General features: G+C 42.2%; 1 protein-coding gene across 2 annotated transcripts; it reads left to right on the plus strand.

Annotated features, from left to right (window-relative positions):
* The first annotated feature begins 4510 nt into the window (after nt 1-4510).
* Nucleotides 4511-15427, plus strand: LOC119126866 (serine/threonine-protein phosphatase with EF-hands 2). Of its 2 annotated transcripts, XM_037258355.1 has the most exons (18): nt 4511-5442; nt 6168-6227; nt 6337-6345; nt 9442-9569; nt 9634-9688; nt 9778-9953; nt 10066-10180; nt 10289-10335; nt 10436-10602; nt 10684-10720; nt 11073-11222; nt 11285-11620; nt 12297-12482; nt 12603-12745; nt 12833-12939; nt 13057-13223; nt 13349-13436; nt 14484-15427. In XM_037258355.1, exons 2-18 carry the CDS (start codon nt 6176-6178, stop codon nt 14735-14737), a joined length of 2217 nt encoding a protein of 738 aa, XP_037114250.1. In that variant the 5' UTR covers nt 4511-5442; nt 6168-6175; the 3' UTR covers nt 14738-15427. The 2 variants fall into 2 exon arrangements, with proteins under 2 accessions (XP_037114250.1, XP_037114251.1); XM_037258356.1 differs by lacking the exon at nt 6337-6345.
* Nucleotides 15428-16221: the final 794 nt, after the last annotated feature.

Here is a 16221-nt window from a genome sequence, read left to right on the forward strand (position 1 = left end):
CTGTCGTCTGCACTGTTTTGTACTAGTGATGTGCATTCCAGTTAGAACTGGATCTTTAGAATCGGTTCACTCAAAATATTTGTTGAAAAGAATCGTTCACCAAATCGTTCGCTACACTTTCTTATTTATTCTTTTTTTTTTTTTTTTTACCTGTAGTGTACCTATTGTAGTGTCCATGAGGTGTACCTAATCACAGGCCACTTCAATAGGGGAAAAAGCTTAAGTGAAAGTGAAAAGTGCCACACCCGCCCTCACCCCCACCTACTGATAGGCTGTTTGATCTGTGACGTCACTTGGACACTCCATTAGGTACACCGCCATTTTCAAGTGTACCTAATAACAGGCCACTTTATTAGGGAAATATCATGGTCAAAGGTCACAGGTGTCAAGCTCTAGTCCTCGGGGCCGCATTCCAACATGTTTTCCAAGATTCCCTCGTTAAGTGCACCTGCGTGAAAAGTTTTGGTCATTTTCACGTTCCGCAGGAGCTAAAACTTTTCACGCAGGTGCACTTAACGAGGGCATCACACGGACACTCCATTAGGTACACCGCCATTTTCAAGTGTAAAATGACTTGTGTAATGACAAGTGTAATGACTTTATGCATTTTTTGTACGTGTCAAGAATGTGTATTTGACTACTTGCTCTTTATTTTGGGGGACACCAACACATTACACAACATAAAACACATATACATATTGTCATATAAAGCAATTAACTAAATATCAAATTTTTGTTTTCATGCCCCAAAAAATAAAAACAAGGAATAAAACACCAGACGAGATTCAACAGGTTTTTAATCTTTATCAAAATAATAATAATAAAAGTAAATTTCAAACCAGCAATCTAATGTGAAATTGCAGTAGATATACATACACATATTGTCATATAAAGCCGTTAACCAAATGTCAGATTTTTGTTTTCGTGCCCAAAAGAAATACAAGGAATAAAACACCAGACAAGTTTTAACAGGTTTTAATGTTTATTAAAATAATAATAATAAAAGTAAATTTCAAACCAGCAATCCAATGTGAAATTGCAGTAGGTATATTGGATAACAATATTTAGGCATATATATGCATACACGTTATTTAAAAACTACTATAAGTATTATAATATCAAGATTACCCAAAGAGAAACATAATCTCCCCGTTGTTGCATAACGGCGCATCCCTTCATGCAATAAAGTTAGCTGTTAGCTTGGAGAAAACGCGCATAAAAGAAGTGGTGTTTCACTGAGTGGTTCTTTCTTTCCTTGGCAAATCGTAAATGTACATTCTGGTTTACATTAACCCTAACCCTAGCTCTAGCTCTAACCCTAACCGTAGCTCTAACCCTAACCCTAGCTCTAACCCTAGCTCTAACCCTAACCCTAGCTCTAACCCTAGCTCTAACCCTAACCCTAACCCTAGCTCTAGCCCTAACCCTAGCTCTAACCCTAACCCTAGCTCTAACCCTAACCCTAGCTCTAACCCTAACCCTAGCTCTAACCCTAGCTCTAACCCTAACCCTAGCTCTAACCCTAACCGTAGCTCTAACCCTAACCCTAACTCTAGCTCTAACCCTAGCTCTAACCCTAACCCTAGCTCTAACCCTAACCCTAACCCTAGCTCTAACCCTAGCTCTAACCCTAGCTCTAACCCTAACCCTAACTCTAGCTCTAACCCGAGCTCTAACCCTAGGTCTAACCCTATCTCTAACTCTAACTGCACCCCTAGCTCTAACCCTAACTCTAACCCTAACCCTAACTGTAGCTCTAACCCTAGCTCTAACCCTAACCCTAGCTCTAACCCTAACCCTAGCTCTAACCCTAGCTCTAACCCTAACCCTAGCTCTAACCCTAACCGTAGCTCTAACCCTAACCCTAACTCTAGCTCTAACCCTAGCTCTAACCCTAACCCTAGCTCTAACCCTAACCCTAGCTCTAACCCTAGCTCTAACCCTAACCCTAGCTCTAACCCTAACCCTAACTCTAGCTCTAACCCGAGCTCTAACCCTAGGTCTAACCCTATCTCTAACTCTAACTGCACCCCTAGCTCTAACCCTAACTCTAACCCTAACCCTAGCTCTAACCCTAACCCTAACCCTAGCTCTAGTCCTAACCCTAGCTCTAACCCTAACCCTAGCTCTAACCCTAACCCTAGCTCTAACCCTAACCCTAGCTCTAACCCTAACCGTAGCTCTAACCCTAACCCTAACCCTAGCTCTAACCCTAGCTCTAACCCTAACCCTAGCTCTAACCCTAGCTCTAACCCTAACCCTAACCCTAGCTCTAGCCCTAACCCTAGCTCTAACCCTAACCCTAGCTCTAACCCTAACCCTAGGTCTAACCCTAACCTTAGCTCTAGCCCTAGCTCTAACCCTAACCCTAGCTCTAACCCTAACTCTAGCTCTAACCCGAGCTCTAAACCTAACCCTATCTCTGAACTCTAACTGCAGCCCTAACTCTAGCTCTAACCCTAAACCTAGCTCTAACCCTAACTCTAACCCTAACCCTAGGTCTAACCCTATCTCTAACTCTAACCCTAACCGTCGTCCTAACACAAGCTCTAAGGAGGTGTATGGGGCAGCACACGAGCAACTGTGTTGCAAATTTCTATGATAAAATTTTAAGATCCCACTGAGATTCGAACCCAGGTCGCTGGGGTGAGAGCCCAGAGCACTAACCACTACACTATGGAAGCCTCGCTCATATTACATGGAATATGTATGGTTTTATGGACCAACTCACAAGCGAATAGTGAAGACTCCACAGCAGACGTCATCACAACACATTGTGTACACCTAGCAAAGTACCATTTAAAATGACACTTTCGAAGTAACCAAAGTTAAACTTACAAAAGAAAAAACATAACAAATAAAACTTGCCTAACGTGGCACTTGACAGCTGTCCGTGTCAAATGCAAAATGTAAACAAGGACCATGTGAAAATTAGGTCAATGCAATCTCCGGTTAGAATATCTTATTTTTTTCCATTTTGCGCGTAGGTATTAACAAGTAGAATAGTTTTAAATTTTTCACAATTATTTAGCCAGTTAATTATGGGATATTTTGGTACACTACACGAGGTAAAAAAAAAAAAAAAAAAGAATAAATAAATAAGAAAGTGTAGCGAACGATTTGGTGAACGATTCTTTTCAACAAATATTTTGAGTGAACCGATTCTAAACATTCATTTCACTTAACTGGAATGCACATCACTAGTACAAAACAGTGCACACGACCGTGAGCTGCCAGGTTGAAATAGCCGACTGGTTGATGACATGGGCTCTTGCTCGGTAAGAATTTGGTTCGATCCCAGGAGTTGAAATATGTCAATATATGCTTTTATTGTGCAATTAACCCTTTTATTTATTTATTTATTTATTTTTACCTCGTGTAGTGTACCTATTGAAGTGTCCATGAGGTACACATATTGTCATATAAAGCAGTTAACCAAATGTCTGATTTTTATGTTTTAATTGGCGAATAAAGAAACAAGGAATAAAACACCAGACAAGTTTGAACATAAATGTTTATTAAAAATAATAATAATATTAAAAGCAAATTTCAAACCAGCAATCTAATGTGAAATTGCAGTAGATATATTGGATAACAATATTTAGGCGTATATATGCATACACATTATTTAAAAACTACTATAAGTGTTATACCACTATCCAATAGTGTTTAGGGTCATACCAAAGACTATAAAAATAGGACCCATTTCTTCCCTGCTTGGCACTCAGTGTAAGGGGTTGAAATGGGGCTCCGCTGCTGCTCACGATCATTTAATTTATAAAATCAAGATTACCCAAAGAGAAGCATAATGTCCCCGTTTTTGCATAACGGCGCATCCCTTCATGCAATAAAGTTAGCCGTTAGCTTGGAGAAAACGTGCATAAAAGAAGTGGTGTTTCACTGAGGGGTTCTTTCTTTCCTTGGCAAATCGTAAATCGACATTCTGACTTACATAGTTCACGCCAGGAGGGAGACACAACACGTTCAATGACTGATCGGGTTGATGCACAGGAAGGCAGTTGACCCATTGACTCGTTTGCGAACGGGAAAGTCAGGATTCGTTCACTCGCTGATCCGTTCTCGCGATGAACCGGAAATGCGAATCACTCACTCACTCATTCGTTCGTTGGTGAAGGGGAAATGCAATTCACGACTCGTTCGTGAACGGGAAGTGACGTCATTTTCTTCTTCGTTTTGTTTTACGGCGAGGTGGCACCAGCTTCAATGGGCATTACCGACACCTACTGGTTGAAGTCATATGAACTGAAAAAAGAACGAATCACTTTAGGAAGTGATTCGTTCATTCCCGTTCACTGAAAAGATTCGTTCTTTTGAACCCATCGTTCACTCACGAGCCAACACTCGTTCGGGCAATTTACGGCGCCGTTCAAGAGCGCTCCAGAGTGTTTGCTAAGCAACAGTTTTGTCAAACTGTGTTTGTAACACTTTAAAATAACCATAACGAATAATAATAATAATAATAATAATGAAGCAGTTGTTGTAAACATAGATTCAGGTCTTGCCATGTAAAGTCGAAGCTATAAGCTAATTTATCTGCCACGGCTGACTATTATTTGAAGTAACCTTTTTCTCGCTGTTAGGCCAGTAATGGCCCGCGTAGCAGCATAGAATTATTCAGATAATTGATCATTTTGTAGACTAATAAAAATGAACAATATATCAAAATAGCTACAGCTAAATAGTTAAACAATTATTTTTTGAAAGTTATGCTAAGCCTTTTGATACTTCAAATATTTTAATTTTAAATAATAAATAATAGTGAACCCATGTTTATTGCGGCAGGACTCGCTGTGCGGGGTAAAAAATCTCTGATATATAGAGTTTGCTCTATACACAACGCACAAAACATACAATGTCTGCTTGAAAAAATGGTGCTATTGCTTTGAAACACTATAACTTCTCAAGAATCATTATTTTCCTCATTAGGATTAGTATCCATATAGTGAGGCATGTGTCGGCCATTTTGACTTAAAGTTAGCAAATATGGTTTGGTTCCTGATAAAAGGCTAAAGGAAAGTTCTCTAAATCGGTCATCCCATTCCACACATGCACGCTTAATTTTGGACTGAGAAAATTGATGATATCAATGCTGATGTTGACCTGCTTCCTACCACCTGTGCTTACTTCCTGCCGTCTCGTGCAAGCCGCCTATCTCGTCTCATTAAGTCTTTAGCGCTTCTAATCCACTTGTGCCTCGACGATGCCACGAGGGACTAAAGAGCGAAGCAGCTTTGGGTCAGCGCAGTGTGCAAAGACGCGCAACCGAAGACAAGCGAAGACCTCCTTTGGATTTGAGATTCTCAAGAAATGGTTCCTCAAGATGGCCACCCTTAACCTCTTCACCTGACTAGACGGGTGGAGCATGACGCACGACAAATGTCCCAATGAAAGCACCCGGGATGTGGTGACTGGATAGACCACGTAAGTTTTTAAATATCTTTTTAAATATCTTTCATGTAGAATTGATGAGTCGCACACAGCTTATTAAAAAGAAATGATACATTTACATACATTTTTATGAGGTTCCCGTTCCCGCTGATTGGGCAGCCGGTGGTCGGCAGAGGTGACCCAGCAGTTAAGGGGATTAATGTGTGCCTCTTTGATTTTTGTGTTCGACAAAACGGATGCAAGTCAAGTCCATTGTAATACAGTGGCACCTTGTTTTGAGTGACCTGACTTACACCTTTTGCAAGATGTAAGCAGTCATTTGGACAATGTTTTTATTGCGTTGAGACTCCCAAAAACTTGAGTTGCCAAGGTGTTTATTTGTTGCTACTCTTGGTTGAAATTTAATGTATAAAGAAACAAAACAAAGAGTCTTGCACGTTGCCACATAATGTTACCTTGTGAAATCTTTCTAGCTTAATGCTAACACATAACGTAAGATGCCATAGATAGGCGAATGAAACTAGCATCAATCTTTAAGCAACTTTCACCCTATCACAAACGGAGGTAGCACACACAATACTCACAGGTGTATATTCTTTATCCTCTGCAAAAAAGTATTTCTTCGCAACAACCCTCCCTTCTCATATTTGCTGATTAGCCTCACTTCACTGTTCCAATACTTTTGTCTATCTTGTGTACAGACACCACCATTTTTTTTTCCATTTCTTTTTTTTTGAGTGTGGTCATTGTGATTTTAGGAAGAGTCATGGGATGTGGCGTCGCCAAGTCCAGCCAGTTCCAAAAACACCCGGTCAAAGGTGAGCTTGTCATGTTCCGCAAAAAACATTCAACAGGGAACTTTCAGTCATCAATGACGACATTTTCTTGCCTTTCTTTTTTTTTTTTTTTCTGCTGTGCTTGTTGCAGGCATCACATGTAAGCCACATAAGTTCTTTTCCGTTGTGGTTAGTAGTTGGACAAGACGCTTTTAGTTTAGTTTAGTTTTAGTTTATTGTTTAGCACATATTATTATAACAAATAACAGTGCAGGGAGGGAGACGAAGCCTAGGGCTTGTAAGGAGCTCCACTCCTGTATAATCAAAGTGCACAACAAACAAAGTGCTGTGACATCAAATATTATTCAAGTGTTTAAGAAAGAAAAAAAATAATAATAATATATATATATATATATATAAATGAATAAACATCAATGAATAAACACAAGCATAACTAGCTAAATATTAAATCGTCATATTTATATATGCATATATACGAAAGTGAACGTATACATACATAAACAAATACACTATACAAAATGAGAAACAAGAGAAACAAAATTTGACACTTTAGTGATGTTGAAACAATCAAAAAACACCAGGTAAGAAAATAGCTGAGCGGAAGCAGAAGAACTGCAAACAGAAAATAACAAAACAAGGAAGAATCAGGGTATAAATAGTGGTTTAAGTTGATGTTCTTAGTATGGATCAGCTGAGTGCGGTGGAGTAATTTTGGACTGGTAGGATCATGAGTGGAGAAGGTGGTGTTTCAGGTGCTTTCTAAAAGCAACCTGTGAAGATATGGATCGAATATGGATTGGTAGCTCATTCCAGAGTGAGGGCCCTCTAAAATGGATATTGTATTGATGGCGTGATGTTCGACAGGACGGTGGGTGGAGATTGTCCCCCTGTCTTGTAGGATAAGAATGTAATTCCGATACAAATGCGAAGAAATTATGAAAAGTGGCTGGAAGACAGTGTTTCCTGTATATATATTTATGGGTGAGTAGACAGGTTTGATGAATATTTACTTTATCAATTGGCAGTAATGAATAGTTTCTAAACAATGGTGCCGATGGTTCATATCTATTTGAAAAAGAGATCATTTTTAGGAACTTCTTTTGTATGATGAGTAATTTGCTGAGGTATGTTGGATATGTAGCTGCCCAGACTATGTTGCAGTAATTGAGTAAAGGAAAGAGGAAACTATAATACAGAGTGAGATGAGCAGACGGATGGACCAAGGGACAAACTTTTCGTAAGATACCTAGCGTTTTCATGGATCTTTTGCAAACCAAATCAATGTGTTCAGACCAGTTTAAGTGTTTATCTACTATAACTCCTAGGAATTTAGTGCTAGTAACTTGATGGATTTCGTTATTATTTATGTAAATTTTGGCCTGTTCTTTGGGGTAAGATTTATTTATATTGCAGAAGATCATGAAGTTACATTTGTTTATATTGAGTGACAACTTATTTATTTTGAACCATTTTGTAACAGCGTGCAACTCAGTATTCACACGTGCAATGAGGAAATTAAAATCCTCGTGGGTGGCAATGAGATTGGTATCATCCGCAAATAACAAAGGAAGAAAATTTGAACAAGACATGGAAAAATCATTTATGTACACCAAAAATAATAGAGGACCCAATATTGAGCCCTGCGGGACCCCAAATAGTATTTTAGATCTGTTGGAAGAACAACCATTTATATATACATATTGTTCTCTGTTGGCGAGATAGTTTGTGAACCATTTCAGGGCAGAATCGTTCACTCCATATCTCTCTAGCTTAGCGATGAGGATCTTATGGTCGACAGTATCAAATGCTTTGCTTAAATCTAGAAAGACACCAAGAGCGAATTTCTTATTGTCAAGAGCCGTTGAGATGTGGTTGGCAAGCTGAAGCAGTGCATGCTCAGTAGAAAACTTTTTGCGGAAACCGTATTGATGTTTATAGAGAATATTGTTTGTTTCTAGGTGCTTTGCCAATCTTGAGTAAACCAGTTTTTCTAGAATCTTGGAGAAGCAAGGAAGTACGGATATAGGTCGATAATTACCATATTCATTAGTCTCACCAGCTTTGAAGATAGGAATGACTTTAGCAATTTTTAATTCTTGGGGTACAATGCCAAATTTTAAAGATAAGGAGAAAATGTGTGTTAGTGGAATTATTATTGAATGAATAATTTTCTTAATAAGTATGCTTCTGATCTCATCATGGCCAGGGGCCGAGTTTTTCAAGCTCATGACGATGTTGTAAACTTCCTCAACACTAGGAGGGTCAAGAATGGAGAGTGAAGGAAACTGCCCTTTAATAAGGCAACAGGGGCTTGTATCAGAGGTTGAGAAGCTAGATGCCAAGGTAGCGCCAACATTTACAAAGAAATCATTGAAACCATTAGAAATATCTATTGGGTTTGAATGAGCTCTATTCTTCCCCAGCATCTCATTTGGGGTCGATGTTTTTGATTTCTTGCGATGTAATAAATGGTTGATAAGATTCCACGTTGTTTTGATGTCACCGGAGGCTTGTGTAAATTTATCAGCATAGTAAGTTTGTTTGGTTTTCCTTAGTAAAGCTGTAAATCTGTTTTTATATTTCTTGTATGTTTCTATATTTATAGGGATGGGATTTGCAATAGATTTTCTATATAGTTTATTTTTTTTACGTGAAGATTTTTTTAGTTCATCCGTTATCCATGGTTTCCCCTTAGAGTTATTTTTACGACTAGAAGTTAAAGGAAAGGAGAACTCTAATGCATTTGTGAGTATTGTTAGAAGGGAGTGATAGGCTTTGTTGACATCTTGCAACAGGATAACCTCATCCCATGACACAGAGCTGATGATAGATATAAAAGATACCATGTTTTTCTCAGTAAATTTGCGGAATTTCATTTGATCTCCAATATGATCTTTGATTTCAGGACTACTATCATTGTGGATGAGATGGAAGACAGGTAGATGGTCGGATACATCACAGATCAAAAGGCCAGATGTTATCTTGTAGTCTAGAGAATTAAATAGGATATTGTCTATGAGAGTGGCCGTTGAGCTTGTGATCCTGGAGGGTTTGTTGATAAGAGGGAAAAAGTTTCTGGAATATAATGTATTCAGGAAGTCTGCTGTATGTGACTGCTTAGATTCAAGCAAATTAATATTATAGTCACCAAGTAAGACACATAATTTGTTTTCTTTGTTTATAATTTCTAGAGTAGAGTCGAGGGAGAGTTTTGATTTGTTGTTGGGTTTTGCAGCAATAAGGGCGGCCGTGCTGATTCAGCAGTGGTACCGTCAGTATGTGGCACGCATGGAGATGAGGAGGAGGTACACCTGGCACATTTTCCAGTCCATCGAGTACTCGGGAGAGCAGGCTCAGATCAAGGTGAGGCTTTAACTTTAATGTCCATCACAAGTGGAGTTTGTTCATGCCACTTGTGTCTTGGCAGCTGTATAACTTCCTGGGCTACCTCATGGACAACTTCACACCGTCGAGCAACGAACGTGAGCTGGACTCTCCGCAATATGAACTCCCGCATGGACACACCGACTGACTGGACTCCTCATGAGAAGATGTTGGTGTGACCTTGCAGGAAACCTGATCTCGCACATCTTTCGTGAGAACGAGGTGTGCCGCGACGCCGAGTGGGAGCGTTACTTCTGCTACAAGAATATCGAGGTGCCCGAGATCTACTCGGGACCTCACCTGTGCTTCCCTCTGACGCTGGAGCAGGCCGTCTACCTGGTGGAGGCCTTCCGGAACAAGAAAGTACGATTGATTGCCTTCTATTTGACATCACTGTGCTGCATTCAATGACGCTAGGACTAAAATATTGTTAACCGAAAGTGTTTGCCCGCTAATGCCGCCTTTTCGCCAACAGCAGCTGCACTCGCGCTACGTCCTGCAGCTCCTGTTGGAGACATGGAAGCTGCTGCGCATGTTGCCCAACATCAGCCGCATCTCCACCTGCCACAGCAAGGAAATCACCATTTGTGGTGAGACTTTGTTTGGCCATCCAATCGCTCGCTGCTCTGTGTTTGATACAAACATCCAACTGCGGCACGAATCGCCACCGCTAACCTTTCCTCCCTTCATGTCGACAGGAGATTTGCATGGGCAGCTGGAAGACCTGCTGTTGATTTTCTACAAGGTAAGCTTGCAAGCGACGTACACCAAATACACTTTGAGAAGCAGTCGGGCCACTCTACTGGTCTACCTGAGAGTGCTCGCCGTGCGACGTATGCTAACAGAACGGAACGCCATCCCTGGAGAAGCCTTACGTCTTCAACGGAGACTTTGTGGACCGAGGCAAGGACTCCATCGAGATCCTCCTCATCCTCTTCTCCTTCCTGCTGGTCTATCCCACCGAGGTGCACTTGAACCGAGGCAACCACGAGGACCACATCATCAACCTGAGGTAAACGAGCGACCTCCGCCGAGGCCCGGAAGACGCCAGCAAATAATTGTTGTCTTTCCTTGTTTGTGTTGACTGTTTCAGATACGGCTTCACTAAGGAAGTGTTGACCAAATACAAGGTAGGTTCCCTCCTTTGACATCTTCTCTATTTAAGCGACACAGGGCTGACACTGTCACTCCTCCTCGCCACTTAAGAGGATTAAAGGTCATTCGTTCGGATACTCGTAGGGCATTTGAGTTGATGTCAACCTTGGATGACTCGGACGGCTTTTTGTCATTTTATCTATTTAGTTATGAATTTATTTGTTTTATTTTTCATTCTGTTTATGTCATGTCAAAGTCTGTTAGTTCAGCACTGTTGAGCTTCCAAAATTTGCTTGCTAGCTCAATTTCAATCCATTCCGTCCATATGGCAAAAAGTTGAAATAATAAAGCGAGACAAGACCCAGTAGAGATTTTTTGTTTGTTCAGATGCACGGCAAACGGATCCTGAAGCTGCTCCAGAAGATCTTCAGCTGGTTGCCACTGGCGACGGTGATCGACCAGAAAGTTCTGGTCTTGCACGGCGGCATTTCAGACTCCACGGACCTCGGTTTGCTGGCTCGAGTGGACCGACACACTGTGAGTGGGCGACGGTTCCTTGTTTCTGAGTGAAACGTTCTCAACGCCGTGTTTTTGTTCAGTACGTTTCGGCGCTGAGGCCTCCCAAGAAGAGGAAGCAGCAGAGCTCCACGGGCACTTCCATCGACTCCGACATGGACGACGAGTGGGCCAATCACAGGCTCTTCCAGCGGCGGGCTTCATTCACATGTCCCAAGCCGATGGTGAGCCGCGACGGCTTCCTCAACCGCTCCCTGCAGGACTTTTCCGATCGGATCAAGGTCAACGTGGAGGGCGAGCTGAAGCACGGACAGCAGAGAGCCCCGTTGGTGCGTCTGGGGAGCTTTGGCGCCGAAAAACAAGCAGATGCCTCCTTTGACTCGGTCACTAGCGACACCGCCAAGGAAGAGTGGAAGCAGGTGAGTCGCGAGCAGAACATACGTTTTGTTCTGTGGATCCAAGCCACAGAGGTTCCTCCTTGGTCACGCGTCAACGGGTTCCCCAGACCGTAGACGTCATCCCCAAGCTGTCACAACGACGTCATTTACGACCTTTGCGCTCGGACCCGTGTACGGTGAACTAAAGCGCCCTGGCAGTTAGTAATCAACACTTGAGCGGCAGTTGCCCGAAGCATCTTGGCTTTCAAATGCGCTAATCCATGCGTCATTAATCCTCCCCAGGCGCAATCTGCTTTTCCACTGCTCCGTCATTACCTTAAGGAGCTGGAAAAGATCTGCTTCAGGTTCAGGCAAGCATGGCTGAGCGGGCTTGTCACGCTGATGCCTGTCTGAGTGACAAGCTAGCAAGAAAGGGAAAGCGACACAACAGGTGCCTCAGTTTTTAGTATCACTTCATTTGAAATGTGGATAAAAAAAAATCCCGGCCAAATCAGAGGCATTTAACGGGCTTGGGGAGGTCCAAGCATATTTCAGGAGGGGGGCAGCGCCCTCGCAAACCCCCTCTAGCACCGCCAGTGTATTCATTTTGATCAGGGCCATGGTTGAGGGACTGGACTTTGACGATCTCCCAGTCACACTCACCAAAGTCAACTGAGACAACTTCAAATGACAAAACAAAATTGTGCTGTTTTGCCAGATCCTGGACCTGCTGTGGAGCGACCCCATGTCGCAAGACGGCTGCATACCCAACGAACTTCGGGGCGGCGGATGCTACTGGGGCCCCGACGTCACCGAGGACTTCCTGAGCAAGCACAACATGCAGTTCATCATACGCTCGCACGAGTGCAAGCAGGACGGCTACGAGTTCTGCCACAATCGCAAGGTGACCGCCGACTCGGTCTTGTCCCGGTTGGTCCGGTGGTGGCGATCCCTTCCAGCAATAGTCTGGCCTCGGAATCAGGCTAGAGGACAAAGTGACAAGCTTTTGCCCTTTGACACAAAGGTCCTGACGCTCTTCTCGGCCTCCAATTACTACGACGTGGGGAGCAACCGAGGGGCCTACGTGAAGCTGGGCCCCAACCTCGTGCCTTACGTGGTTCAGTACCAGGCCAGCAGCATGACCAGAGAACTCACTGCCCGACAAAGGTAGCAGTTTCTCAAACTTTTTGGGTCCAGGCACTTAATCTTGCGCTTTTGATTTGAAGGTTCTTTGTGTCTTTGTGCGGTGTGCAGCATGGGGCAGACGGAGCGCTCGGCCCTCAAAGTCCTTCGGGAGCAGCTGTTTTCCCACAAGTCGGACCTCATTTGTGCCTTCAAAAGATTCGACTGCGACAACACGGGTGAGTCTCGGCACGCAGGGCTCACGAAGTAGGGTATCTCAAAATGACCTCGCTAAATGAATGTGATGTCGATGATTGAGATCTTCAGAGTATCTCGCGTGCGGTTGCGGCTTGCAGGTCTGGTGTTGGTGACGGACTGGGCTACGGCGGTGGAAAGCGTGATGCGACTGGGCCTTCCCTGGCGGATGTTGCGCTCTCAGCTGGTCAGCGGCAAGAGCTCCGATGACCTCATCGATTACCAGCAGTGGTTCAACGAGCTCGCCATCAAAGGGGCCAACGCTGACGTAACGCTCTTTAAACTTTCTACGTTATTATTGTTTCACCAAATTCCACATTTCCCCAGCAACGTAATTTTGTGCAGCTTCAATGTCTACAGAACCTGTCACAGTGATGTCTTTTTTTCATGCAGCACATTGACCAGTGTCTGCTCGAGACCTTGTATCGCCATCGCTCCACCGTGGAAACCATCTTCAGGATCGTCGATACGGATAACTCAGGTCAAACACGCACGCTAACACCACGTTCCAGCAAAGTATGGCAACGTTTTTCTTGAATCTGCCACACAAATGTATGCCTGCCAAAAATGACTTCATCCGACTGTACAATATTTACTCATTTTTTTGACTGCATTTAGTATTTTATGAATGATTCATTGTTATATACATTGTATATTTCTATTTTATTGTATTAAATGCTTAATTCAAATGCTAATTCTAATTCTGTCATGGATCGGATGGAGCAGGGCGACCAAATGCAGCTTGGACCAGGGTTTATTCAGCAAAACAAACTCATAGACTCGGCAAACCGACATGACTTAACGAAATAACAAAAGGACTAACCGACAGGGACGCAAAACAAAGGACGTGAAGACATTAAGACAACAGGAACCAAAAGACATCACGACAACAACTACACACAATGATCCGACCAGCGTGAGGGGCAGACAGGACTTATATACATGACAGGTAACAAGAGGCGGGTGAGAATAATCAAACTAATCATGGGCACACAGGAGGGGAGGGGCGAGCACACACACAGAAACCATGACAACAAACACATAGTGGAACGGCTGGGGACGAGACGTGACAAACTCATAAGTAATCAAATCTAAACCTTAAAATTATTTTTATTCATAGTACTTATAAAGTTACCCCCTTCCCCCCTGCATCTATATATGACCAGGCCAAAAGGATTCCCTCACACACACACACACACACACACACAAGCTTGTGTGCTGACATTGTCGTCACACAGCATGTGTTTGTCACGTGATGTGTTGTGTACGCTAACGTGTGATGCACTAATCCCCGGCCGTGACGTCCTCTGGAATCTTCCTGATTAAAACGGGAGATTAACCCACCGATCTACTGCTCTTCCCTTCCTGGGGACACGAGACACATTTGTTTTTCTCCTGTCAGAAGCATTAGCTTGACTGTTTTTGACCAAAATGTACCTGAACAAAAGGCCCCAAAGTAACCGAAACGTTTTACAGTTCTCCGACACTTGTAGGTTGTTGGTAGTTAGTCTTTCTTTTTGATTCCCAGGCTTCATCTCGCCATCGGACTTCCGTCAGACGTGGAAGTTGCTGAGCGCGTACCTGAAGATGGAGATCACAGACGAGGCCATCTCGGAGTTATCCGTGGCCATCGACAGCAACCGTGACGGGGCCATCGATATCGACGAGTTCATGGAAGCCTTCCGTCTCACCGACAAGAAGAGTCGACTGGAGAGGGGCCGCAGCATGTTCATGGCCACCGCGCCCGACCTCACCGCGCTCGACCAAGATGAACACGTTTGAACGCAGCTCACAGCGTCACCAATCGCTGATTGACTTTGTGTGTGTGTGTTTTTTTTTTTTTTTGGAAAGACGTAATCCTTATAATGAACAAATATTTATTCTCTGTTGTATCACCGTTTCTTAGGCCACAAACTGGATTAAAGTGATTTGATTTTTCATCAGGTTGGTGCTGACTTGCCTTTAAAACATCCCCAGTTAATCAGTGTTGTGCAATCAGATCATTTCAGTTGTTTGATGTTTCCGCAAGTCAGTTGTACAAGTTAAGTCACATTAATGACGACAAAAGTTTTGAAATGTTTCAGCTCGGGCTCCTTTTTTCCCCATACATATCACAAAAGCCTGAGATTTGAACGGGTGTGTAGACTTTTTCCATCCACCGTATGTTTACTGTAGAAAGAGTTTGTGTGTTTCATATGTGCAAAGCTGCTGTACTGTGTTTAAAAAAGGTTGTTCTACTCTTTCATTTGAACTTTTATCGCTTTTTTTAAAAAGTTTTTTTTAATTACGTTAATACATATTTACTATGTAAATATAGTCTAAGTATGAAATTAATATTCCAGCTGTTATGTACATTTTTATTTAATGTACGTTAAAAAATTTAAAAAACACACATTCTGTCCTTTATAGTGTTCAATTTAGATTTTAAATCCCATTTAAAAAAAAAAATCTTGCGTATTTGTCAGTGAAAATACATTGTGCAAATGTGCTGTTGATGAAAGTAGGATACGCTTCAAAACAATTTTCATCTACAATTAGTTTTCTTTTGTTCTGACTTTCTCCAGATCTTCATGGGCATCCAAAAGTAGAATACGTATTACATGTTTATATTTTGAAGCTATGCGAATTTTGCAGAATCTTTCCGAGCAGTGTCGTAAAGTTACCACAAGAGGGTGCTAAAGACCACTTAGTAAAAGTTTAGGTGGCTCTTTACAAGAATCCTGCGAACGTTTATAATGGAATGAAAAGTTTTATTGATGGGGTTTCGGGTGTTTAATGGATGACATTATCAAGGTAATTGTCTTGATATTATAGTACACATCAGTTGTGGTTAATAACATACGAGTATGTTCAGTAAAGCCTTTCAAATTAGGGTTCAGATTTCAAAATCGGGTTTAAAATTAGGGTTAAGAAATAGGGATTCAAAGTAGGGTCAGGGTCTCAAAGTACAGTTTCATAGTAGGGTTAGGGTTTCAAAGTAGGGTTTCAAATTAGGATTAGGGTTTTAAAATTGTGTTTCTAAATAGTGTTTCAAACTAGGGTGAGTTTCAAAGCAGGGTTTCAAATCATGAGGTTCTTCCCCAGTGCCAACTTTGACTCACTGTCATCTTTTTGCGGCCTGTTGTGCTGTCTTCTTTTTGCTGACTTCATCTTCTCTTTGCATGTGAGCAAGTATTTTTTCCTAACAAATTCCTTTTTTCCTTTCAAGGTCATTGACCTTACAAAAATTGCCATTCTCAGCTGCAGTATTCAAAATGTATGGAACT

This window comes from Syngnathus acus, chromosome 9 (assembly GCF_901709675.1).
Source record: "Syngnathus acus chromosome 9, fSynAcu1.2, whole genome shotgun sequence".
NCBI classification, from domain to species: Eukaryota; Metazoa; Chordata; class Actinopteri; order Syngnathiformes; family Syngnathidae; genus Syngnathus; species Syngnathus acus.